Raw genomic sequence first — 27,498 nt, 5'->3', positions numbered from 1 at the left:
CAGTGTGCATGCATTCCTAAAGTGTTACAAATGAGATCTTAAAGGTAAATAAACGTTGTTTTTTATAAATTTGTAAGATATATGGATACATATTGAGTTTCATCTTTTAATAACAATTCAAGCCTGGTATTTGCAGACACACACTGAAGAGCTGTCCTTGGTATTAGGCAAGAGAGCAACACTTTATTGTACTTGATAAGACATTTTGTTATCACTCAAAATACTACTGACTGCACTAATTTCAAAACCAATGTGCTCAGTGGTAAACGTTATTACACTGCTGGTCTGGGTTTGAGCCAGCAGTGTTACTGCATATTTGTGAACGGAGTTTGCACATGTAGAAGGCTGAAAGGAGAGGAAGCACTACCCGGACCTCCTTCCCACATTAAATGAGCCTCTAGAAATACATAGCCTACAGCATGACCCTTTCCACATGGCACAACATGCTCTGCTGCTGGACTTCCTATGATTGCCGTCATCTGTTTCAAAAACATTTTTCATCAATGAATCCGTTAAACCCTGGTGTAAGATGCACCCAGATCATGATGGATGCGGCCTGCATCTGGTTGGATGAAAGGGTCCCAGACATGCCCATTTCTGGAAATATATTTAAACTGTTGCAAAAGTGTTTTAGAAGTCAAAATACATTGCAATGAAGACTTATTTTGCACAAGTAATGTACAGTATGCTGCATACTCTGTTGGGGAAGAAGAAGGCTACACTAGTTGCCAACCCTCCCTGACTGTCAGGGAGACTCCCTGAAATAGTAACAATCTCCCTGACTCCCAGAAGAGTTTAGCAATCTCCCTGATTGCACCTTACCCACATTATGAAGCTGTTATAATAAAATAAAATAAAAATTATTGACATATACTTTCCAATGGGATCATTAGTATAAATTCCCTGCCTGGGTTATAAGGCACAAAGATCCCTATGGCTACATGCATATTCTGAAAAGTATCGGAGTGTTTTCATCAACAAGTAGATCTTTCTAACTGTTCTGGGGTTCATTTACATTTGGATGTAAATCCATTTTATGACACGCAGTACACATCCACTGGAATACATATGAATTACCGCCGGATACAAGTCCAGCGGTTCAAATCCCGACAGTGGCAGGCTGACACGGCTGAAAATCCTGATCGTCCCCAGGTAAGTATCAACTAACCTAACCTAACCCCCCTAACCCTAACCCTCCTTAGGGGTGCCTAACCCTAACCTTACCCCCAGTGCCTAACCCTAATCCCCCCTTCCCCGCCGGCGGTGCCTAACCCTAACCCTCCCTCCCCCTAGCCTAACCCTAACCTCCCGGGGGGATGCCTAACCCTAAGTCCCCCCTGGAAGCCCTAAAGCTAACCATCCCCCCCGCCGCGGCTGTCCACAGCGGCGCCCGTCATCACTTTGATCAGGATGCCGGGTGCCGGTCTCCCGGCGTCGGTAAAATGACAGGCATCTAGAATTAGACGCCTGTCATTTAACCCTCGCCGTGATAAAGCAGTCGGGAAGCAGGCTGTCGGGCATACATCCGCCGGCTTCCCGATTGCATACCCATCCACTTTACCGCTGCTTTCATAGGTGCTGCTTTCACAATCTCCCTGAAATGCTTTCTCAAAAGTAGGCAAGTATGCTACACATATGTTCAGGCCTGCCAAGAGCCGCGGCGGGCCTGGGTAATGGGGCGTGGCCTAATCGCAGGAGGCGCTGAAAAAGATTTTCAGCGCTGCGAAGCAGCGCTGCGCACTAGTGAGGGGGCGCTCTGAGCCCCCTCAGCCCGGCGCAAAGCATCAGTGTGATCGCTCCCCCCACAGGCATAGGAGACTGCTGTGGCTGCTGCTCAGAAGCCACGAGCAGTCTCCCACTGTAGCTCAGCACATGCTTTGTGCTGGGCTGTTGTGAGGGAGGGGGGGGGGCGGCGTTGGACTCGGGCCCTTCAGGAATCCTGGGCCCGGGTAATTTGTACCCACTCCCCCTCCCCCCCCCCCCCCTCGGCGCCCCTGCATATGTTCAGGAGTGTTGTCAGTCAAAAAAACAAATAACTAATATTATATTTGCATGTGTTTAACGCACATGCTCCGAGCCACTTGCGTACTTATTATCATCACTATACGGCCATTAAATGAAATGTGTATGTATTGTGCAATTGCAGGATTAGTAGATTATTCAGTCATTCCTCCAGTCATATTCTTACCGCATCTGAAAGGGAGGAAGTGAACCACAGAAAAAATGTAAATGTGTTGTCAACTCTGAATGTCACAAAAATGTGGGGTATTTTGCAATTCCATTAGTGTAAATGCTGAATAAGGCCCTGTAGGTGTAAACTCTCTCATTTTCAGTAATGTATAGTATATTTTATTATTATTATTATTATTATTATTATTATCCTTTATTTGGCGCCACAAGTGTTCCGCAGCACCTTACAAAGTACATAAACAAATAATTTGACAACTGACTTACAGTAAAAAATAGGATAAGGACATGGATAATATACATTGATACATAAGTGACCATAACACCTAGATATGCAACAGAGCGTAAGCAACCAAGTGTTAGGTGCCCTGGTGAGGGGTAAGAAGTAGGTGAAAGTAAAGTAAGGAGAAGCACAAGAGGGTAGAGGCCCTGCTCGTAAGAGCTTACATTCTAAAGGGGAGGGGGCAGACAAACAGGTGTGACACAGATGGGGTAAATGGAGGAATGAGCATGTTGCAGCAAGTTAGGATGGGACCTGGAAGGCTTTGATGAAGTAGTGGGTCTTGAGAGCCTATTTGAAGGATTGTAAAGAGGAGGAGAGTCTGATAGGGAGAGGGAGAGCGTTCCAAAGGTCGGGAGCAGCACGGGCAAAATCTTGGAGGCAGGAGTGGGAGGAAGTAATCAGTTGGCATGAGAGGCGGCGTGCATTGGTTGAGCGAAGGGGGTGGCCAGGAGAGTGGAGGGAGATGAGGTCAGAGATGTAAATGGGAGAGGAATGGGTGAGGGCTTTGTAAGCAAGTGTGAGAACCTTGAATTGGGTTCTAAAAGGGAAGGGGAGCCAGTGGAGGGCTTGTAGGAGAGGGGAGGCAGATTTAGAGCATATATAAATAAATGTGAGGTGACAACAGTCATTTCATTCCTCTGTGTAGTTGGGATAGGTCTGAAAACACTTAAGACCAAATTACATTGATCAATGACAAAATACAGTAGGAAGGGCATATTCATTGGATATTTCTATTGAGTGATGTTGTTGTTGTTTTTTTGTCTCATAATACATGTATTCTTATAATTGATGATTAGCTCTACCCAAAAGTGAATTGCCATTTTACATGCCTATTATTAAAAAGTAGAAAAGAGAGGGGGGTTTTAACTCCCTATTGTTTTTCAGCACACTGAATTGTACTAGCAACAACATATTAAAATATATGTGAAAAAATACATGAATAATAAACAAACATATTGTTTGTTTATTATTCATGTATTTTTTTCACATATATTTTAACCTCTCATTCCGCACTTATTGATTACTCGCACACATCTATACTTTACCCTGCACTAACACTCTTTTTCCATTTTCATGTGTGATGCCCTGGGGGTTCCTGGGCTGGATATTTTTTGGGGTGCACTGCGCCCCGGATGTGAACCTCTTAGTGTTAGGGACTGCTAGTGACAGAGAAGCCATGAAGAGGCCTAGCAGCTTCCCATGTATTTGCAAATGCATGCAACTAATATCTCTGATTTCTATTACCATATAGTGTTCATATGTTGTTGCTAGTACAATTCAGTGTGCTGAGGAACAATAGGGGGTTAATGCCCCTCTCTTTTCTACTTGGTATGACCCCTCCCTTTCATGCACCTGAAAAGTACTATCAGACTGATTGAGCAGCTGACATTTTTTTGTCTATTATTAAAAAGATGTGAATATTTTTTCACCCATGTGAACATTGTCTAAGAATTCCAAGAATGTCTGTTACATATTTACAAATGGATACACTGTACATACAACAAGAATATGGCAGTTTATGGTGATCAGTCTGAAATATATAGTTGGTGGCCTCTGTCATGTATTGGAATGTTGCCTCTCGTGATTGCAAGCTATTCTTTCTTAATGTGGGAAAAGTAGATGGTTATTGATTTTAATCATTTTTTTTATTTCCTCTTAGTTGTCTTTTGGGGAGATATTGCCTTAGATGAAGAAGATTTAAAAATGTTTCAAGTAGACAGAACAATTGACCTCACTCAACATACAAATGAAAACTTGGGACACACCACAGGTAAGTTCATATGGGCTAAAGCCATATAATTTAGTTTAGAAAATGAAACCTCTTTTATTATGCTGTGCTTTGGAGCATTTTTGTGATGCATGTGCACATTTGAAGGTTATTATTCATTATGTATTAGAGGAATTTTAAGTGACTTGCTGGTTACATCCTCAATGACTTTGTCAGTAGCGCAGTTGGTTAAGTTAAATGCTGATCATTAGATGCATGCTGAATAATCTACTAATCCTGTATGCAGTTGGCTTGATCAAATAAATAGAATGACATGCAGATTGTGGATGACCATTTTCTATATACATACAGTATTTTAGTAAACTTTGAATTTTTTTCTTATGTTTGTGAAATGTTTAAACATTTAAAGCTTTAATGTGAACATGAAATTCATAATGACTTAAATAGAATATTAGATGCATTATTAGTGGATTTATTGTACAGTATGTATTCAGTACATTTAAATTATTTTACAAAATGTTGCAGACCACACACTGATTTTAAAAACCTATATACAATATAAAATGAATGGATCCAAATGTGCAGAGTGGGGTGCATTATGAGTGCAACTATCATTCCGACCAGAGAGGCGGAACAGGGGTTTGAAGGGCTGTTATCACTTAGGCCAAGTTCAGTGGATGCTAATGCATCTTATTAATTCTAGCTATTATACTCCTATATACCTGTTTGACAGCACGTCTTTTGCAGTTGCTTTAGGACAAAAGAATGACTTGGTCACTATGCGCATATTCTGCCTATGCAGATTCAGATACATCTCAAGAGTGTATGGCTCCACACTGCCAAAATCTTCTCTTTTTTTGTTTTTGTTTTGAGTCCATTGTGATAATTTTGCAACCAACTCAGCTGGTGTTTTTCTACAACATCAATTAGATATAAGTTGAATGACTTTCTTGGGGAAGAATGCCGCTGCATTTCAGTGTCACAATTCCATACAGGCCATACATAGTGGATCACCATCCCATTCCATTTTCTTTTTTTATACTGATTCTTCCATTTTTGTGTGTGTGGGCATAAGTAAAACATTTATGTGTGTATATGTACCAGTATGGGATAGTGACAATGGAATGTGACTCTTGCCCCTTATTCTGGCCATCTGTGTAAACTTGTGTATGCCTTTGTTTTACTCTAGCCAAAGGCTTTGGAAGATATAGGCAAACAAAGACCCCTATTAATAGTAGCGGACCATGCATTCACATGCGCAGTATAGTTGTTATTGGGGCTTAAATTGCTTAATATGCAGTAGATTGATGCCAGATGTTCGGCCTGGTCATTTCAGCTTACATAGATAAATCAGATAGCAAATGTATTACTCTTGTCTATACTAATAATTGATTAAATAATACTTCCGTCTGCTAATAAAAATAAAGTATGTATTTTATAAGCTTGCATGCATTAACTTTGTAGTAACACCTCCAACACTGCCCCTAACTGGAAATAAAAAGTGATTGCACCAATACATAGCAGCCTCACTTTGAACTGAACAATGATGATGGTGTTCTTTTCTGACTGGGTGTCTAACTAAAGTAGATATTGGGCCTCCCCATACATCCCTAAGTTATAACCATTCCACTGGGAACAGTATTATATATAAACCTGGAGGAGCTTTCCTTTGCCTAAATAATCATGCACATGGCATTACTAAATGCCGGTATGCATTCGATGATTATCCTGATGCATCACATCCTGCCCTATGACACAACCAGACATGTACGTGTGTGTGTATGTATGTGTATATATATATATATATATATATATATATATATATATTAATATAAAATCCAGAGGGTGGCACTCCAATAATCGTAATACACAGTCCAGGTGCCTTCCAATAAAGTCTGACACCAGTCAGCCCAAATGCAATTCCAAATAGGCGTCACTCTTTTCAATAACGAAGACTTAACACAGGGATATCACCATGGTGATATCCCTGTGTTAAGTCTTCTTTATTGAACGATATCTGACATCTGATGTGTTTGCAGTCAGATTTGGATGAGTCCATTCATTTTAATGCAGTCAAAAATCGTTCACAGGCCCTGATTCAGAGCCGGACGCTATGACAGAGCGCTCGCTCTGAATCAGGGCCGTCCTTCTCTTTTTTAGAGCGGCCTCCTCGCCGCTCTCATAGCTGTGGGTGACCACCCACAGCTATAGCGAGCGGCCAAAAAGATGGTCGTGATGGAAAATCTGACATGTCTGAATGATGCGCATTCCCGATGGTCAGATAACGATATCTGACATCTGATGTGTTTGCAGTCAGATTTGGACGAGTCCATTCATTTTAATGCAGTCAAAAATCGTTCACAGGCCCTGATACAGAGCCGGACGCTCTGACAGAGCGCTCGCTCTGACAGAGCGCTCGCTCTGAATCAGGGCAGTCCTTCTCTTTCTTTAGAGCGGCCTCCTGGCCGCTCTCATAGCTGTGGATGACCACCCACAGCTATAGCGAGCGGCCAAAAAGATGGTCGTGATGGTCAAGACCATCACGACCATCGGGCTTGCGACGAGACCCTTGTGGTAGGGTCTCGTTGCCGCAAGCCCAAGAGTGCTTTTGGCTCTAACAGAGCCAAAAGCACTCCCACTGACATCACTTGTGATGTCAGTGGGGCCGGCCCTAGACGGTAGGCGTTTCCATGGGGGCGTGCTGTCACTCAACATCGACAGCACGCCCCCTTTGTAGCGAGACCCGGAGCGACGGCTTGCACACCGTTTTTGAAGGAACTAACCACAGATCTTCTGTGGATGTAGGCTTGCACAAATTCTTCTGTCTCTTCACGTAATACCAGACAGACTCGATGATGTTGAGATCAGGGCTCTGTGGGGACCATATCATCACTTCCAGGACTCCTTGTTCTTCTTTATGTTGAAGATGGTTCTTAATGACACAAATGACATTGGCTGTATGTTTGGGGTCGTTGTCCTGCTGCAGAATTAATTTGGAGCCAATCAGATGCCTCCCTGATGGTATTGCATGATGGATTAGTACCTACCTGTATTTCTCAGCATTGAGGAAACCATTATTCCTTAACAAATCCCCAACTCCAAACTTACAAGGAACCTCCACTTTATATTTTTTCCTTGGTCTTTATTGTTAAGAGGTGTGGCAATTACCTCTAATAAGAAGCTGCAGCATTGATTGTCTAGTAAGATTGGCATTTCCATATTCTGATTAGGTGCCAAGGTGTGTGTGTTTGGGTCATGATGCAAACAAATTGCATTCAGCTACATGGAACAGAAATTAAAGATGGCTGTCTTACAATCTAAAGCTGGTGAAAGATCTTGAAGTGATTCCATAAGGCGCACATCCACTAGCAGATAGTAATGGATGACTGAACGATGAAGATCATTGTTATCGTTCAGTCATCCATTAATCGGGCATGAATCTGCTACTAAAATGTCGGAAACTACCAGCGATGCGTGCTCCCGCTGGTCGTTTCCGACATCAATCATCGCCTGAGCATGCCAGTCAATCTGCCAATAATGACAGATTGACCATGTTCGGGGATGATGGAGGGTGCCTGCACTGAACGACTAATCGTAAATCGACTCATGCCGTAATCATACTGTCGTTACCTCATCTGCTAGTGGATGTGCGGCATTACATTTAGAGATTTATCTTAAAACTGTATACAGTTTGACAATACCAGTGATTGGTAATTAGAAAGGATACTTGTGCTTACCAACTAGTTGTCCCAAGACCAACAATAATTACCATACACTGGTAAGATTTAAAAGCCATCTGCAGAATGATGGTCTGACAGATCGAACATGCATGAAAGATCAAGTCAAAAGAACATTCTTTGTTTTTCTTTTTTTTTGGCGCATTTGTATATTTTTGCTTCATGCACTGTACATAAACTGAGCGATAATCGTTCGTTCAATACAGTCATTAATCTGCTGGACTTCCTGGAAATATATCTAGTGTATGGCCAGTTTAAGATTTACAGGAACATTTGATAAAGAAGGTTGAGGGGTAATAATTGTATCCCTTTCAGCAGCTTTATGGACAGACAGTATTCTAGTTCACGGCTCTAGGCAGTTGTTGTGTATAATAGCAGGATTACCAGAATAACCTGTAATTATCAAATCCTACACCAGCTAGCTCATACAGGAGAATCCTATGACTGTTAACATCCTACGATTTGTTGTTAAATTTTGTTCCTGAAATGCAACGTTGGTAAATGAGCCCTACAGTCCTATTAGAGGGGTAATAGTGGTCCTTTACATTTATGCAATCTAGTAGAAAATATATTTACAACATTTCTCAAGTTTATATTAGGTCTTATATTGCTTGAAATGAATAACAGACTGTAGAATAGTCCTGCAAATGTCTTAAAGTTATGAGGAGTTTGTAATTTGTTAACAAAAATAACACAGCTGAAATATTATTTTAGTATGGATGTAAAGTAAATACCTGCCAGGCATACTACACATTCTCAGATATGCCAGCTATTTGGTACTGCTTACAGACTGAGTAATGTGAATTATGTTAGTTGGCCCCCCTTCTCCATGCTCTGGCTGGGAAGTACAGGAATTACAGCTTGCTATATAGTAATATATAATATGTATGCTTTATTTTCCTGATTTTGGTTTGATTTACATCTTCATTCTCGACATTCTAATTTTAATTGCTGCACATTTTAATTTTTTTTTCTTACAGATTTCTGAAACATTTCAGGATTTTTTCCCTTATGTCACTGTGGAGAAATGTATTTTTGCAAATTGTTTTGAAGTTACTCATATGCATATCTCTTTTCTAATCTAAAATGTTTCTTTAGAAAAACAGCTGCTTGAGATTACACATTCCCATATTTATCGTAGTCTAGCCAAATTATTTCTAATTGCTAGGGTATAATAGTATAGTAGCATGTTTGAAAGTATGTGTATGTATATATATATATATATATATAAAATCTATCCGTGTTTCTCCAGGCCTTGGGATACACTAAAGCGCAAGCAAATTTAATTAGCCGTGATGTTTACCACATGGGTAAAGCTCCATGTTGAATGCCTGTATCTATTCAATGATAATGCATTTTCCCTGTTCGGTAAACCAACGGCTAACGAGGCTGCGAGGAAAATCAGCAATAAGTTCACACTCTGGGTCTTCATGTATGGGGTATGGAGAACTAGAAAGTTAGCCTCAGGCGCTGAATGGAGCCGCTAAACAATTATCCCCCTGCAGCTGTACAATATGGTAGCAAACCAAAAAAGAAAGAACAAATTAACTAAATCAATGAACAACGCTGAAGGGATAGAAAATATTCTGGATAAGTGCCCATACATATAAAATGAATCACATTTATTATCTAAATCACAAAATTCTGTCACAATACAACATTAAAATAAATACAAAAAGATGCAATGAACGAATGAAAATAAAGTAAATAAAATGTCCACTGTAATTGAATATAAAATATATATATATATATGTGTGTGTGTATATATATATATATATATATATATATATATATATATATATAAGGGTTGCAGCCTGTGGTGTTATTCTTATGGATGTTGGTACATTAACACAGAGTAAGAGTCACATACTGTTAATCAAAATAGCGCTGAGAAATTAGATGGTTTGGTTTTGGAGATTGAATACACTTATGAATGGACACAAAAATTTATTGTTCCGTGTAAAAGATTACAAAGTCAGCCAGCAAAGATACTTTGTTGTTTAAAAAAAGATACAATAGTCCAGCATATATTTGTATCTCACCCTTCGTTGGCCTGATAGGGATATCCACAGGATGTTATAATGCTGGAATAGCGTAATTCATAAACCTCAATCCCTGTTATCAGTCCTCTGTGCAGAGAGCATGCAGCAGATGGACACCGGGTGATATGATGCGGCGTCAGCACCGGATTGTACCTCTGTCGTTATCTCTCTATAGGGAGAGAGTGTCTGGCAGATATTACCAGGTCGTCTGGTTCTGCACCTGCAGCTGCTGAACGGTTCCCAACCCCATCCATCTATGGGGGAAATATGCAACTATAAAGGGTATACAATCGGGAAACCGGCTGCCTTAATGATGACAGCCGGCTTCCCGACTGTCATATCCCGGCGACGGTGAAATGCCGGGCGTCTAGATGTAGATGCCTGACATTTCCCCGATGCCGGGAGACAGGCGCCTGGCATCCTGATCAAAGGGATGCCGGGCGCTGCGAGCGGACAGCCGCAGGGGGGGGAGGGTTAGGGTTAGGCTAGGGGGAGGGAGGGTTAGGGTTAGGCACCCCCGGGGGAGACTTAGGTTTAGGCAGCAGGGAAGGGGGGGTTAGGGTTAGGCACTTGGGGGGGAGGTTAGGGTTAGGCACCCCTAAGGAGGGTTTGGGTTAGGGGGGTTGGTTATGTTAGTTAGTACTTACCTTTAGGGACGATCGGGATTTCCAGCGCTCCCGCTGGTCGTTTCCGACATCAATCATCGCCTGAGCATGCCGGTCAATCTGCCAATAATGACAGATTGACCATGTTCGGGGATGATGGAGGGTGCCTGCACTGAACCGGCGGTTTTTCATACCGATTCCCAATAAAGAACCCAGCAGGAGGCTCGATAACGGCCCCAGAGCGCACGTGACAAACTGTGCTAAATCCGGCTCCATTCCACTGTAGGGGAAAGATGTAGCCCAGGCTAGAAGTGGTAGCTGGTAGCGGCTAGTAATTAACAGCTCTTGACAGCGGGATAGGTACTCAAATTAATCTGTGAATATAAGCAATGAATGCAGGAGTCTTATTCTGAACCCTAACACGTTTCTTCCCAATAGGGATTTCATCAGAGGGGTGTCAGATAGTAATGTTTTGTAGCCATTCAGAAATACTTCATGTGCATCAACCTTCTCCGATAAATGGCCCTTCCGTGATCCTGGCAATCCTTGCGAAGACTGATATCAGGAGTCTGATCATTCTTTTACCCACTGCGTTTGTGCCAGCAGTGCCTTGCGCTCAGGGGCAGCGCTACCTTTGAATCTTTTAAAAAGTGTCAGTCAATAATTAATACACCTGTGCTTCACCAAGAAGATATGGAAAGCACGCACTGTTAGGACTAGATTTGAATGAACTATTTCCCTCATCCAAAACTCATTGGGCCTGATTCTGAGTTGAAGTTACTCATATATGTGAGGCTTCTCTTGCATTTATTTGCAGTGTTGCATTGCACATGCCTGGAGCCAAGCATACACAAGTACAGGCGATACAGATTTACATGACATTCTTCAGTTACGGCTCTCATCTTGGCAAAGTTTAGTGAGGGCAATCCAGGCCGATAAAGTTAGATTTAAGCATAGTTATACCTGTTTTCACGTGTATCATTTGCACCAAGTATAGGTAGCTCACAGATAATGATAACCAGGAGTGTTGCTAGTGTGTTCAGCGTCCCCCTGCAAACTATCAAGTTGCACCCTCCCTCACATTTTTTATAAAAGGAGAGCAGGCACTGAAAAGGGGTGTGGACTCACAAGAAGGGGCATGTACACACAATAGTACTCCCAATTCAAATTACGCAACAGAGTAGCACAATCCTATTCACATTACACCGTATACATAGTGCCCCTGATTCACATTACACCACATAATAGTGTCCCTTTATTCAAGTTAAAAAACACATTAGTGCCCAGAGTACTGCCCCTTATATGCATAATGTGCACAGTACTTCCTGTTATACACATAATGCCCACAGTAGTAGTGCTCCTTACACCCAATTTCCCCAGTAGTAGTGCCCCTTATGCAGTGTCCTCAGTAGTAGTGCCACTTTCACATTGCCCACTGCAGTAGTGCATCCTATACAGTGCCCAGAGTAGTAGTGCCCCTTAAACAATGCTCACAGTAGTAGTGCCCCTTAATGCCCACAGTAGTGCCCCTTATACAGTGCCCTCAAAAATAGTGCCACTTACACAGTACCCACTGTAGTTGTGCCCCCTATACAATGCTTGCAGTAGTAGTGCCCCCTATACAATGCCCATAATAGTAGTGCCCCCTATACAATGGCCACAGTAATAGTGCCCCTTACACATAAGGACGCACAGACACACACGCAACACTATAATTACCTGAAGCCCCGTGCCTGTCCGACAGCTCCTTGTGCTCAACACTGTGGGAGAGAAATCATAATGTCTCTCCTACACCCATTGCAGGAGCTAGAAGGTAGAGCTCAGGAGTGCGCTCCGACTGCAGGTAAGGAGCCGCCAGGCGCCTACTGGTAACAAAATCTCAGCAGGCGCCTGGCAAATGGAGAAGGCGGAGATGCCTCTCCGGCAGGTCGCCTCCCTGCTGTGCAGGATTGGCTAACCGCATTGCGCCAGCCCTGATCATAACAAGTACACAAAGTTGTGTAGAACTCCACTTACTGGTCATTATATAAATTTATTTCCGTGCTCGCAAAGCAGGGCATTTACTGCAGATTTGCATTCATATCTGCATCAGACCTTTGTTGGCATGCCTTTTTATAGTCCCATATTATCCTAAACATGTGTGTGATCTACTTACCTAGAGACACTTTTTATTTTGTGCCAATACTCCTGAGAATGCAGTCAAGACCACCTTCGCAGCTGTGGGATGGAGAGTAACCTATAAAACTGCCAGACAACTAAAGCAGTGTATTTATCCAGAAAATAAATGTATCTATATGAAGGTAAAATACCCTTTTTAATTTTTTTTTCCTTCACAATTTCATTGGTATACCGTAGGCTTAATTTAATAAGGAAAATTAATTAGTGTTTCAGCATCCTAGATTAAAGAAGAAAAAAGCAGTAGTATGTTTTTAAATGGGTTGTTAACTTTGATGAGATGAGAAGATACAAGAGAGCCTGTATAACCAAAAATGTATAAGTACATTGCTTTTATTTAGCTTCTGTTTTGGTTTTCAACCTTGTCTTTGTCATCGGGTGGAGCTTAGTTTTGTTTCTGCGACTGCAATTATATGCAATTCAGAAAACATGGGATATGTTGTAATCCGGGGGAGGGGGCAGGGAAATAATCTGCCAAATTATATAAATAAATGGCTAAAAAACACAGCGCACAGAGGGCAAGATATGACAAAGCCATGTATTTAGTAAATGTTACAGGAGAGCATATACAAGTTCATATATTAGAATTAATATTAATTCTAATTAATATGAAATAATATATTATGGGAATGTGGCAACTCTCCTTTTAAACACAACCAGTCGTACATTTGGTCAGGAAATGTTGGGGGGGATTCTGAGTTGGACGCACTGCCTATGTTGGACGCAGTTGAACGATTTGTATCTCTCTTCTGCGCTTGCGTCCAGTGACCGGGCACACCGAGTCACAGTTGCGATTAAGACTCACAGTCTCAGAAATGTCTTGAAAATGTTTTGGGCATTCCTGGGTGGTGACAGGCAGGTGGCAAAACGAACTCACAGACCTTTGTAGGTATGTTTTTTAAATGTCGCGGACGCGATGCTTAAGTGGTTGCAATCTCAGATGCATAATCGTTCAGATTGAAGGGCATGATCTGATGGAAAATCTGCACCTACCACGGTGCAAGTGTAAGTTTTGATTCCCACTACGGCCCTAACTGTGTGGAGTTTGTATATTCTCCCTGTGCTTGCGTGGGTTTCCTCCGGGTACTCCGGTTTCCTCCCACACTCCAAAAATATACTGGTAGGTTAATTGGCTCCCCACACAATTGACCATAGTGTGTATGTGTGTGAGCATGAGGTAGGGATTATTAGATTGTAAGCTCCACTGGGGCAGGGACTGATGTGAATGGCCAACTATTCTCTGTAAAGCGCTGCGGAATATGTGTGCGCTATATAAATAACTGGTAATAAATAAATAAATAATGTGCGACTGATGGCTGCTTCTAAAGAGGTACCAAGCAGTATTTGAGCGTCTCAGTCCTTGCACATTCAGGACCTCATTCAGAGGCGGTTGCAAGAAGCGATCGTTCTCTCTGAATGAGGGCGGGCACTTTTTTTTTGGTGCGGCCTCCTGGTCGCAAGCTAAGCTGTGGGTTACTACCCACAGCTTAGCTAGCGACCAGGATGATGATTGATGATCGCGATGGTGATCACCATCGCGACCATTGGGGCTTGCGACCAGACCCTAAGGTTGGGTCTGTGCACTCGCAAGCCCCAGGGAGCTTTCTGCTCTGATGGAGCAGGAAGCTCCCCACTGACATCACTGATGATGTCAGTGCGGCCGCCCACAAACCGGTAGGTGTTCCTTAAGGAACGCCTCCGTTTTGGAAATCACCCCCCCCGGCCCGCCTACAAAAAGGGGCGAGCTGTCGATCAACATCGACAGCCACTCCTTTTGTAGCGAGCTCCGGAGCAAGAGAGTTGTAGCGAGCTCCGGAGCAAGAGTGCGCAGGGCTACCCATCGACCTGGTTGCGAGCACATCGGTGCTTGGGACCGGGTCTGAATGACCCCCTCAGACTCATGGCTTTACACCTGAGAAAGGTTTGTAGCGCCATTGGCATAAAGTCGTAGACGTGCAACCAACAAATAATACAGACACCGACGCCACTGCATGCGGCTCAGGATTGTTAATGTGCAAAAAAAAAAAAAGTCCTTTGTAGATGATGCAAGATGGATTTGGGTATGAGAAAAAGTGTGGTGGAATTTATCACAAAATGAAGGAGATGAGATGTACTAAGCCTTGGAGAGAGATTAAGGGCCATTTTCAATTGCTGGCGAAAAGTTCTGGATTTTTCGCATGCCGGAGTTTTCACCGTCATCGCCAGTTTTGCTTCCGGAAAAGTGTCCTGCTCGTCACAGCGATTCGCCCTACTCAATTGCAAAGGACGCGTGAACGCTTCACGGCGAAACTGAGATCGGCAAAAAGTACTGTCAGATTTGGGGAAATCAGCCTGACACCCCCCCTAAAGATGCACTGAGATGGGGGATCACTATGGATACCCCGGTATAGCCCTGTGAAGGTATTTGAGGTGCTTTAATGCTCTCAATTGGTGCTATTTAGCGTGTTTGCACAAGTGGTAAAGAATAGCATTCAGCATTTTTGGGGGGGCAAAATAAGTAGTCCTAGCAAATTTGGGGTACGTGAAAATGGGTGTAAGCATGGTTACTAATCTCTAAACTGCATTTTAAAATATCCTAAAAAATGTACCTTTAGCAAGCACCTGCAATCAAAAAAGCAGGTTGGGCGTACTTGGGGGACCCCCTGGAGTCTATTTTGCTAGTTTGTCCCCAACTTTGTTTTCTTTCACCCCCCCAAAATGAAAGTACTTTTTTGGGGTGTTCTAAAGTATTAACTTTTTTTGACACAGTTTACCTTTGGGGGACTGTCCCAGGGCTGCAGGGGTGTTCCCGCAACTTTGCACCCCAAACCCCCAATTCTGCACTTTTTTCCGCCTCCATTCACAGGCATATCTTTTCCGCTGGTTAGAAAGTGCAGACTTTTCGCATCGGCAAGAAAGTCTTTGCAATTCAATACGGGGAAAAGTTCTCGCCTGGTTAAATTACGTCACCGGCGAGAACTTTTCACCGATCTCGGCTTTTCGCCGGCAATTTAATACGGCCCTAAGTGGAGAGAAATAAAGTATCAGAAGTGCTAAAAATGGATGATGGCTAGCTACCTGGTCACCAGGGGCTAGTCATCATCCATTTCCAGAAGGTCTTCAGCATTTCTAGTCATCCATCATACCCGGGTTCCATCTGATGCTCTGGTTATTGCTGATGTAATCCTTTTCCATCATCTATCTGGTATGGACGTCACCCAATTATTTTTTTAATATTGTATCCAATGAAACTGGTTTTTGGTTAACTGCACTATGAGGAGTTTTTTTTTCTTCTCTCATTTGTGTGAGTTACCTTGGGAGATGTCTGTCTTATATAGATACAAAGAAACCTTATATGCTTCAGCTTGCCTATTTCAAGTAAGCTATAGTGTGAGCACTATTCATTCATGAATGCCAGCACAGTGTGGTCCTATGAGTTTGTTATGGTGCAAGCATACAGAGGGTGACTAAAGAAACCTTTTACATGATGAGTGTTATCCACTCACTTTATGGGGTCTAGTTACTAAGGCGAGAAAAGGGGGAAAAACGCTAAAGACAGAGAAAATCCCTGTACCGTATATACCGCTTCTCAGTATGTACTAAAGGGATTTTCTCTGCCTGTAGCCTGCCAGCTCTAAGTGCAGGCTACAATATCACACTGCACCTGGGGCACTTAGCGCTGCTATAAACACCTATGGCAGCGCTAAGTGTCCCAGGTATTACTAAGAGGAGATGTCACTTGCCGTCTTCTGACTTCTCCAGCGCTGATATTGCCTCCTGTAGCTGCCAGTATCTGCTTCTCCTTACTGGAGAAGCAGGACTTGAGCTGTGTCGGGTTGGTTGTTTGTAAATAAAGTTTGTGGGAAAAAAAATCGCTGCTGCTGCCGGCCGGAGATGGTGAGTAACACAGGGCTGCAGGGGAAGGGAGTCTCAGCTGTTACCACCGAGGGGGTGACATAACGTTCATCCTCCTCAGCTGGTCTATTTTTAGTAACTGCTGCGTTAGCCAGCCCCTGCTTCACAGCGGTAGCAGGCAAAGCAAGAGTGGCATTAACGCAGAGTCTTAGTAAATAGAACCCTAAGTTAGCTATAGTGTGAGCATCAGTATTCTTGCTTTATACACAGTGGTGGTAATTTCCATCTCAGGAGTGGCTTCTCTTATATGAATTAGACTCTCACTGACACTCTCCACTTTATCATGTGGTGGACAGGAGTTTCTGTTCTTGTGATTAATATCTTTTTTTATTTTTTTACATTCCTTTATATATGATACCTTGGAAAAATTGAGAACTGGTGATCTAATTCCATGGGGAGAAAACTTATGCCTGATGCTGAAAAGGTTCATATAAGTTATAAGAAGATCCTTTCAACTGGGACAAGATTAGCGCATGTCGATATTACCTTTTGTTTTTATTGTTTGAGTTTTACAAGATGAGGTGACCTGTGTTGGTAGTATTACAAGCTGCTTTTCTAGTAGCACCAGAGATTGGTCTACATTTTATTTACGCACAATGTCTTGTTATAGTTTCTTAACATTTTGATTAACATGGTCCATTACTGGGAAGCAATCGGGAAGCCGACTGCCTATATACCGGCAGCCGGCTTCCCGACTGTCTTATCCCGGCAAGGGTGAAATGCCGGGCGTCTAGATGTAGACGCCCGCATTTCCCTGACGCCGGGAGACCAGCGCCCGGCATCACGATCGTAGTGATGTCGGGCGCCGCAAGCGGACAGCCGTGGGGGGGGGGAGGGTTAGGTTTAGGGCTCCCAGGGGGGACTTAGGGTTAGGCACCCCCCGGGGGACAGGGTTAGGCACCCCCCCGGGGGACTTAGGTTTAGGCAGCGGGGAAGGGGGTGGTTAGGGTTAGGCACTTAGAGGGGGGATTAGGCACTTGGGGGGGAAGTTGGGGTTAGGCACCCCTAAGGAGGGTTAGGGGGGTTAGGTTAGTGGATACTTACCTATCCACAATCTGCCGCTGATGGGAATTGAACCACCGGCCATGCGGCCGGCGGTATATCATACCCATTCCCCATTACTACCATACCAATAAAGATTTGCAAGTTTGTGCTACACCCTAAGCTACAGTGTTTGTTGGCTTTGGTTTGCTAACTTCCTGAGAACTCTAAGTCTGACTATAGCCACAGTTTGGCTTTAAAAATAATTAGCTGCTAATGAAGCCAAACTTTAAGTTTATTGCAGTGATGTGTGGTCAGGTGAGGCAGAGCATTTCCTGTCATACTTCAATATACTCCAGGGTTTTCACTATAAAAAGAAGAATAAAATAAAGTATTATAAATATGTTCTTTGTACTGTATTATTCTAATAATTTTTAAGGTCAAAACTCTGGAGTAAAGAGAGTATGACAGGTGAGGCACTGCCTCCCCTATCTAGCTTTTCTGCACATCCCTGATCAAAACCCACCAAATTTCCAGCACTATATACTGCTGCACCATTGTATAATGCCCACATGAACCCTTTGGGTTCATATATGTATGTGTAAATCTGGCTCTGGTACTAGCCAGTGCCTCCACAGCCATTTACCTCACCGTCACTGGTTTATTGTAAATGTAAGCTACCAAAATGGGGTTTCCCTCCCAGTAATACAGAAAAAAAGTATCTATCACATGTTCCAGTTTTTCATCTTGATTTAAGTGTGTTGTGCACATGAAAATGCCTTGGAAACCCAATACAATGCTATGTGATGTCACAGGTTTCACTGCAGTTTCTCCCATTAAAATAATGAATCACAAGTAACAATTTAAACAAGCGCAATAATCACTTAGCTGTTTTAATGTATGTAGCAAAAGTCAATAGGGAAATATGGTTACAAAAAATGCTAAATAAGCAGGAAGAAAGTATGATATTATATGATATTGCCCAGTATTATATGTGATGAAATCACAATCTCTTAATTTATTATTAATAAACTCCTGAAACGGTAACCAAATGTGTAAATGCTATTGCGATTACATTTAATGCAACTTGCAAGTAATTGAATGTATTTTGTGAATACCACCATCCTGTCTGATGACTTAATTTAATAGGCCTCATCCTACACATCCAGTGATTAGGCAATCTGGCATCTGGCTGAACTAGGAGAAGGGGCCAGGCAATGTGGTCTCAGTCTAGGTTTTGAAACCACCCTACAGGATTTTGATCTTGCAAAACAATAGTCCGGGGCTTGTGCACAAATCAATGTTGTCCATGTTTAGATGCTATGGTAGAAAAAAAAAACTGTATTGATAACACTTCTTGTTTTTTGTTTCTTTTATTTTACCATTGCAGACATATTTGTATTCTAGCTTTGGAGTGACCTCCTGCTCAGTGGCATCCCTCCATGCGGTGTCACCTGGTGATGCCAAAAAGGGGTGTGGCCTCGTGGGATGGGGGCGTGACCTCATGGGGCAGGGGTGGCCTCGCGGACCGAACTCCGGTGGTCCCGTTCTTGCTACTGGAGGGGGTGCAGGAGGTGCCTTGCTGCGGTGCCGGCTCCCTTACAATGTCAGGAGCCGAGTGCTGCACTTAATGCTACAGTACAGCACTCTGCTCCTGTCACTGAAGGGGACACCTCGTCGGGTGACACCTGGGTGCGGGCCGCACCCCCCTTGTGAAGCCACTGCTCCTACTAGTATCTTTAAGCATAGTTTTTTCCTATGAAAAGAGGCATAGGTACTCAGAAAAATGTTGGTGGTACTCACCTGAAGTTATAAGTAGATACAAAATTTATAGTAGCTTCCACAGTTTGAATAAGTCTTCAGATGCTTATTATATTACATTTTGATATGAATTCACTGATTGTCTTCGTTTTTCTGAACCTATAAGAATGATAAAATCTGCCAAAAGAAGATACTGGTGCTGCATGCCGCTGAGTACCCCCCCCCCCCCACAAAATAATCACTGTCTATAAGAATATTTCCAATATATGAGTTAAGCCATCAAACAGTAGTTCAATAAACCACAAGGTGAGAAATAATTTCTGACACGTGAGCACTTTGTGTAGGATCTCTGTCATTTCTTCACTATTGTGCCTGTGCTCATGCAGCAGTGATCATTATACCTCCCTGACACCTACTTTTTTAATAAAAATTTGAACACACACTTGAAGCTGTATATTTTTAGTTGAGCCTATTCAACACTATAGTCAAAAAATCATTTTAAAAGATTACAAGAATTTGCATAATTAATTGTACTAGAGTATTGTGAAGTAATAAGAATACCTTCACTCACAATTGACCAGAAACTATAGATGGCCATCGGTGGGTTAGCCACTGATGGTGCCATCAGTTGTTAACATTAATAGCATGAAACGGGATGAAGTGAATTTACCAACAATCGTAATGCCGGCAGCCAAAATCCCGACGCCAGAATTCCGACCGGCGTACAGAAAAACGGCACCAGAATCCCGAAATCAGTTGAGATGTCGATGCCAGAATCCCGACAGCTGGCATCCCGATTGTAAGTATCAGGGGCTGGCTTAGCTAGTAGCTGCGAGGGGTGGGGGAGGGTTAGGTTTAGGCACTATGGGGGGGGGGGTTAGGCTGTGCAAGGAGGGAGGTTAGGTTAGGCTACAGCCAGGGGGGTTAGGTTTAGGAGACACCTGGGGAGTTAGGATTAGGCACTAAGGGGGGCTCATTAGGTTAGGCACTAACGGGGAGAGTTAGGGTGCGGGTTAGGGAATATTAGGATGCAGGAAGAGAGGGTTAGGGGGTGAATGGGGGTGGGTTAGGATACTTACCTAGCCCCAGTGATGTGCGGTCAGGTAAGGCAGAGCCTTTCTTGTCATACTTAGGTATACCCCACAGTTTTTACTATAAAAATAAGAACCATTTTAAGAAAATATTATAAATATTTTCTTTGTATTATTCTAATCATTTTTATATTCAAAACTCTGGAGTAAAAAGTGTGTGGCAGGTGAGGCACTGCCTCCGCTGTCTATCTTTTCTGCACATCCCTGATCAAAACTCACCAAATTTCCAGCACTATATGCTGCTACACCTTTGTATAATGCCGACATGAACCCTCGGGTTCATATATGTATCTGTAAATCTGGCTCTGATACTAGCCAGTGCCTCCACAGCCATTTACCTCACCGCACGTCACTGCCTAGGCCCTGTTGGGATTCTGAGCATTGGTATGCCGCTGTTGGCGTTTTGACAGCTGGCATCCCGACAGCTGGTCTCCCATGCCCAACCCCATGAAACCATTGACTGTTTGCCTTTTAAACGACTGCTACCTGTAGTTCACAGGCTATTACATTCACCACCATATGTTTATAGTTTAGCTTTCAGTGGAAAAGATGTTCAGGCATTTAATAAAGTCCAAACCTTTATGGTTTCTAAAAAAATATATAACCTTGGATTACTTCCACACACGCCTGTGAAAATTAATATTATGGAGTCATTAGAAGTTCCCAGAAGACTGGACACATATTTTCCAAAAATTAACAATGTTGTGTTCTGTTATTCTATTTAATTATTTCTATTAGATTGATTGACAGGCTAGACATTAATTCAAAGGTCTCATATTTCATTGCTAAAAACACTGCAGAACAGCCATTGGCCTTAAATATTGGTAGAAAAAGCAGCACCCATAAAAGTATAAATATATTTAAGGAATAATATTTGTGAGGAATAAAATGTGACTTATTTTATATATTAACTGGCTACATTTTTTTAAAAAGTCGTATTTATTGTGCTACTGTGAGATAAATGTTAAGATCATGATGTTGTTGGTGTTGTGAGATGAAATAACATTTCATTTGACTACACAGTGAGGCACCATGTATTTAGCAGAACAAACACACAGGTCATGTACTCGACCGTAGTTACTTTTGTGAATAGAGATGTTGGTGGTTGAAGTAAGGTTTTTTTAAATAGGTGCTATGTTAAATGTACCTGAATGGCCATGGGGAGCCGAGCCTCCGAAGCTTTAGGGATTTTGTAGGTTTAAATTGCAGACCTAATTTTAGATGCTCTTTGACACTATAGAATAAAATGCAAATAAAAAGTGATAGCACTTAATAGAGGTAATGTTAACATTGCTGAGGATTACGGGAAAGCAATATTCAACTTTTCCTGCATATCTCTATGCAAAAGAAAATCTGCTTTGCTGGTGCTAATAGTTGCTGGATAAATTATCCAAATGCAGGCATTGAACTGAATTGCCCTCAGTGTGCCTTGTATTTTATATAATAGTGTTAAAAAGCATTCTAAATGATGGTGGCCAACCACCCTCCCTCCCATGTCACAAACACATTTGGGAGACAGACAGATATGTAAGAGAGACTGAGAATAACATCCAGTATGCAGTAATCTGGCTCGACCAGTAAAGTACCACTACCTGCCTGTGCTATATTAGAATTCCAGGATTGTTCATTCTGCTGAGGGGAATAAAGTTTTGCCAGAACTTCAGTTTCATGTTAATTAACTTTACAGTATGTCTCTATTATACCCCTTCCAGACATAAATCCCGGGCTTTAACCCGGCTTGGACTCGGGACACTGAGCACAGGTTGAATCCAGGGTTTTTGTACTTACCCCTTTCGCACATGGAATAACCAGGTCTTCTGGCTTTCAATGAGCGCTTAGATATTGTCATCTCCAAACTCTACTGTCCCCAGCCAATTACATCCTTTTAGTCGTGACCCGAGTCATCAAAACCCAGGTCGCACCTTTCAGACATAAGTTGGCTCATGAACCCGGGTTGCAAGTCCTGGGAAAAACTCTGATAGTGACCCGGTGTCAACTCTGGTTGGAGCTTTCAGATATACACCGTTCACGTGCAAATACCCAGGTTTTTGGCTTGGGTGTGAAAGTGGTATTACTGACTGCTTTCTGCAAGCAGTGACCATTATTCTGGACTTAGATTTATGTAAATATCTCTACTTTAGCATCAGCATTGGAGACCAATTTGATTGTGACAATTGATCTCCAAGTGGTGAGAGAGAGAGATGGGGAAAGGGGCAGTATATAATACCATTTTATACAGGCTTACTTTGCCCACAAAATGTAAGTCCAGTTAAAAAAACAAAAAACTACTCTTTTCACTGTGCTATTATGGTGGTGGTAAAAAGGGGCCACGTCATGGTTTTTTTTTTTAAATTGTTTTATCCATTCATATTTTGCTCACCTGTTACTGCACATATGCACTTTGTTCCCTTTACATTCCACGAAAATCACAAAATTACCTCCAGATTTTGTACCACCCTCTGATTGTTTGCATTGAAACCCTCTAAGGGCCACGGTTGTAGGGAAGAAACTATATGTCTAAGTAATATAGCTCCTTGTGTAAGAAACAGCACATATTGTTCTATATATGGTTCATTGAGCTTTCTTTTGCAAAGACTAGGGGGTCTATTTACTAAGAAGTGTTAGGAGACAGAGTGAAAAGTGATAAGGTGCCAGCCAATCAGCTCCCAACTGTCATTTTTCAAACACAGCCTGTGAGATGACAGTTGGGAGCTGATTGGCTGGCACTTTATCACTTTTCACTCTGTCTCCTAACACTGCTTAGTAATAGACCCTTAGATTTGTAAGCAACAACATGGCTTGTCCCACCTAGTGCATTTATTTCTAAATATTGCTGCAGTAAGTCTGAGAAATATTCCCAAAATGATTTGTGTAGTTGGTGTATGTAAGTACATGTGTGCATGAGGAACCAATAAAGAGTCTAAGCCCAGTTCTGTATGAATTTATTGATGTTTGGGGCCCAAGTTAATTTGAAAAGGGCACTAATGTTATTTCTACAGAGGGGATTCCACATATGTGTTTGAAATTTGAATTATTTATTTTGTTTGTGTATGTATGTACAGCATACATGCCTACCCTCCCGGTTTTCGCGGGAGGCTCCCGATTTTTCGGGTAACCCCCCGCAACCCCGGAAGGGTAGGCATTTCTCCCGCATTCTGCCCACTTCCTAGTGAAGTGGGCAAAATGAGGAGAATAACCGCGGCGATCGCTGGTCTCCGTGAAGGGGACGGGGCTTAAGATGTGATTCTGCATGAATCACAGCATTTGGCCCCGCCCCCTATGTAAATTTGACCCAATCGCGGCAGTTTTGCCACGAGGGGGCGGGGCTTAATGACGTGAATCGTTAGGCCCCGCCCCCAACGGCCCCCTGCTGCTTCTCTTACCCGGGCTTCTCCCGGGAAGAGATTTATAAAGGTAGGTAAGTATGATGTACAGTATGCATGTATCTGTGCCTCTCACTACCCATGCACCCCTCAATTACCTCTTGCCATGCCCCTTTTGAGTTCTATAACATCAGGCAGTTTGGCGTATGGTAATGTGGGGGGGGGGGGGAGAGTTTGGACAACAGAAGCCACCCCATCCTACAAAGTGCTTTGGATTTTAGAGAAGTACTAAACTTCTGGACAGAGCAGCTTTTTTAGTGACATTTTTTGGTCTCCTTATGTTACTATATGAAAAAAGTGGGTTAGACTGCGTATTTCACAAATGTTTTTCAACATTATGTTTTGAAATGAAGTTTGACAGCAAATGAGTCTAATTTTCAGAGATATGACAGTTCTGATTAAACAATTAAGAGTACTTATTTTGCCTCACCTTTCTGTGTAATGCCCACCTGTAAACTCAGCAGAAATTATATATAGCTGCAATAACAGGAGTTCATTCGGAGTAAAGCCTAATAAGTGTGGCAGGGGATCACACTGCTTCCAGTACACCCCTGTGGTGAACAAACACAATTCAGCTCAGGTCCAGTGATGCTCTGAATGGTGCTTCACAGCTCAAATGCAGGCCTTAGGTTCTACCAAATATCCTGAAACACCACTATATATGTAGTCAGCACTAAGTTGTTTTTTTTTTGTGTTTTTTTTAAAGGAAAGTTCTAAATTTGTTATTGTGTGTATATAAACTATATATATACAATAAACATTATCTGCTTTTTTGGTCATTAGCCTTGTATCTGAGGTATTGATTTTAAAGCTACCAGGACTACCTCTGAGATCTTATTACAGCCCACCACTGCCTTATAGCTGTGCTGTTATAGTGTGATTAAAGGATGTGGTTTTTAAGATCTATTTCAAACACAATAAAGGTTTTTTTTTTTTTTTTAAACTGTATGCTGCATTTTGGATGTCCTTTTTATAGAAGGTGTAATTGCTTCTAGTTGGGAAAAATTAATTATCAGAAGATGAAAACAGTCAGCGGTATGCAATCTAGATGAAAGCAAAGCATGCTGCCAATCAATATGGCATAAAAGATGTGAAGGTCACAAGGAGAAGAGACACTTCAGATAATTTCATGATATCATTGTCGTGACTTGTTTTTTGTTGGGGGGAAAGCAGAAGAAACTTTTTATTTGGACCTTGGGAATCCGTTCAAAAAGGACTAAATGTGCTTTTAAGTGTTGAGTATACAGGTTTTGTTATCTGCCTATACTGTTGATCAGGTATGTGATGTTCTAGCAACAAAACTCACCCTGTTTTATTGTTTTATTTTCCTTTCTTTCTCAAGGTGGCCTTGAAGAGCATGATCTGTCAAAAAGAAGAGGAGCACTCTATCAGCTTATAGACAGGATAAGAAGATTTGGCCCTGGTATTTCAACTATTTCTATAAGCCTTTTAAAGCACTGTAATGGTATATTTAAGCCGCATAAATAGTACCACACACTGTATTTAGCAATTTGTAGGCCACAAAAGATATAATGAACCTTTGCCTTTGTTACAGGTTACGAACGCACAAATGTAACTGGTGAAAAATCAGATTTTAAACCCTCAGGAAAAAGTGAAAAGAGGAGAATTCCCAGAGCTGCTACGTCACGGACAGAGAGAATATGGCCTGGGGGAGTTATTCCGTACATTATAGGAGGAAACTTCACTGGTAAGAGAAATTCTTCTCCAGCAGGAAGCGATTGTCTTTACAGTCAGAGGCCCAGTATATTGTGGGACCAGGAGTTGCAACTCCCAGCATTCTGTCTGATGAGGTAGTTGTAGCTCAGCATTAGAAACCTAGTAACAGCCTATGAGGACTTATTGCTGCAACTGCCATAAGTTGAATTATTAGGTGTATTGGTTCAGACCACGGTTCAAAATGGCTGCTTCCATCATGTGTGGGCTACAGGAGAATGTTAGCAGTCTGTTCCAAAAGACTAGAATGCTATCCCTATCACAGATGAAAGGAGTGAATGGAACACACCACATTGCCTATAAAAACAAACAAATCTATTAAAAGGTGCATTCATGCTCAAAACAATTACAGGAGGCTCTCTCCAACAGTCAATTGATGTTCTTTAGAATATTTAAAACTTCAATAACTTTTTTTTTTACATTTTTTTGCTATCCATGGTTTCCAGTGGACTGAGCCTATGGCTAATATAAGCTCATTATGTCCCAATTAAAATGTTTTACTACCTAGCTGCTGACTTTTATTCTAAGGATCATGTGTTTTTCAGTTTTATCTATTATGGTATTATTTGCACATTAGTGCTAGGTGGTTTGTCATTTAAGTAGCTGCAAGGTAATTAAATCACACAATTTTGTATCGTATTTCTATCATTATTATTATTATTTTTTTGTCACATTATAAATATTACCTTTACTTTCATAATAAATTGTCAGTTTGGAAGGTAATGTGTATAAATTTGTATTTACAGTATATTTTTTATTAAATCCTTACTATTATTGCATTTGTATTAAATTTATACTAGGCATAGAATTTAACACAACTCTGTGTCCAAGATGAAGGTTAAGAGGAAATCTATTCTAGTACCATTAATCCTACACAGAATTCAGCCTTTATACACATGGTGTACATTACACTGCATGATAATCCCCACTAGCTATGAGAAATCGGTGACATAATCCTGGGCACCAAATGTAAACATGGAAATAAAGGTGGAATAAAACCTGTTGAAATTGTTTTAAGAGCTTTTGTTTAAAAAAAACATTTAAATGAACCGGCTACCTGCGCTCAGTGAGTACAGCAATTTTGTGCCAGAACCATTTTGCATAAGAATGGAGCTTATAGGTTTCATTGAAATGAATATCACTGAGGCATCTGAGGGACTGATTGCCTAGTTACTATATTACTGTAGCTGAATTTTGGTTCAAATCACTAAGTATCTACTCTTCTGAGGAGGTGACTGCTTAGCGTCAATGCTATAAAGCTCAACTTGTTTAAATGACTGTATCTGATCTCCCTCATGCATTTCCCCTAGGCAGCCAGAGGGCCATGTTCAAGCAGGCAATGCGACACTGGGAGAAACACACGTGTGTAACCTTCATAGAGCGCACTGATGAGGAAAGCTACATTGTATTCACTTATAGGCCTTGTGGGTAAGGACCCTCCCATCTGATATACAAAATTTGTGCAATAATATTAAAATTCCTTGTACTGACTGGAACCAGTGTTTTCTGCATAAACCTATTGGAATCATGATAAAGTTGGATACATGAAGTTTAATATAGTTAGGTATTCACAGTACATCTTTCTGCAGCAGTGGGATAAGAGTATCACATCAATAATCCACTTTTTCCAGCCTATCATTTTCAATCTGTCCCTTGATCCCCCCCCTCTCTAGTAAATACAGATGTTTTAATACATTTAAACACAATTACTGTGATTTTGGCTAACTTTTTTTAAATGTATTTGCAGATATTAAGTAGAAGCCTCAGTTCCATCATATGTACTTCAGTATTTAGATCAGTGGTCAGGGAACAGGGCTAAATTAAGCCACATGGGATAAAAATGAAATTCCTTGGGGTAATGGACGGACAGCCGGGCATGCATATGAATCATTCTAT

At 41.8% G+C, this 27,498-nt stretch overlaps 1 protein-coding gene across 1 annotated transcript in view; it reads left to right on the top strand.

Annotated features, from left to right (window-relative positions):
• TLL1 (tolloid like 1) overlaps nucleotides 1-27,498 on the top strand; it is a 222,353-nt gene that overhangs the window by 137,307 nt on the left and 57,548 nt on the right. The window contains exons 3-6 of the mRNA XM_088450294.1: nucleotides 4,131-4,241; nucleotides 25,211-25,291; nucleotides 25,424-25,576; nucleotides 26,913-27,030. Of these exons, the coding sequence (XP_088306420.1) occupies nucleotides 4,131-4,241; nucleotides 25,211-25,291; nucleotides 25,424-25,576; nucleotides 26,913-27,030 (463 nt within the window). The remainder of the gene's footprint in view (nucleotides 1-4,130; nucleotides 4,242-25,210; nucleotides 25,292-25,423; nucleotides 25,577-26,912; nucleotides 27,031-27,498) is intronic.

This window comes from Taudactylus pleione, unplaced genomic scaffold (genome assembly GCF_031769625.1).
Source record: "Taudactylus pleione unplaced genomic scaffold, aTauple2 ptg000513l, whole genome shotgun sequence".
Lineage (NCBI taxonomy): Eukaryota > Metazoa > Chordata > Amphibia > Anura > Myobatrachidae > Taudactylus > Taudactylus pleione.
This window is presented reverse-complemented; position numbering and strand designations above follow the sequence as displayed.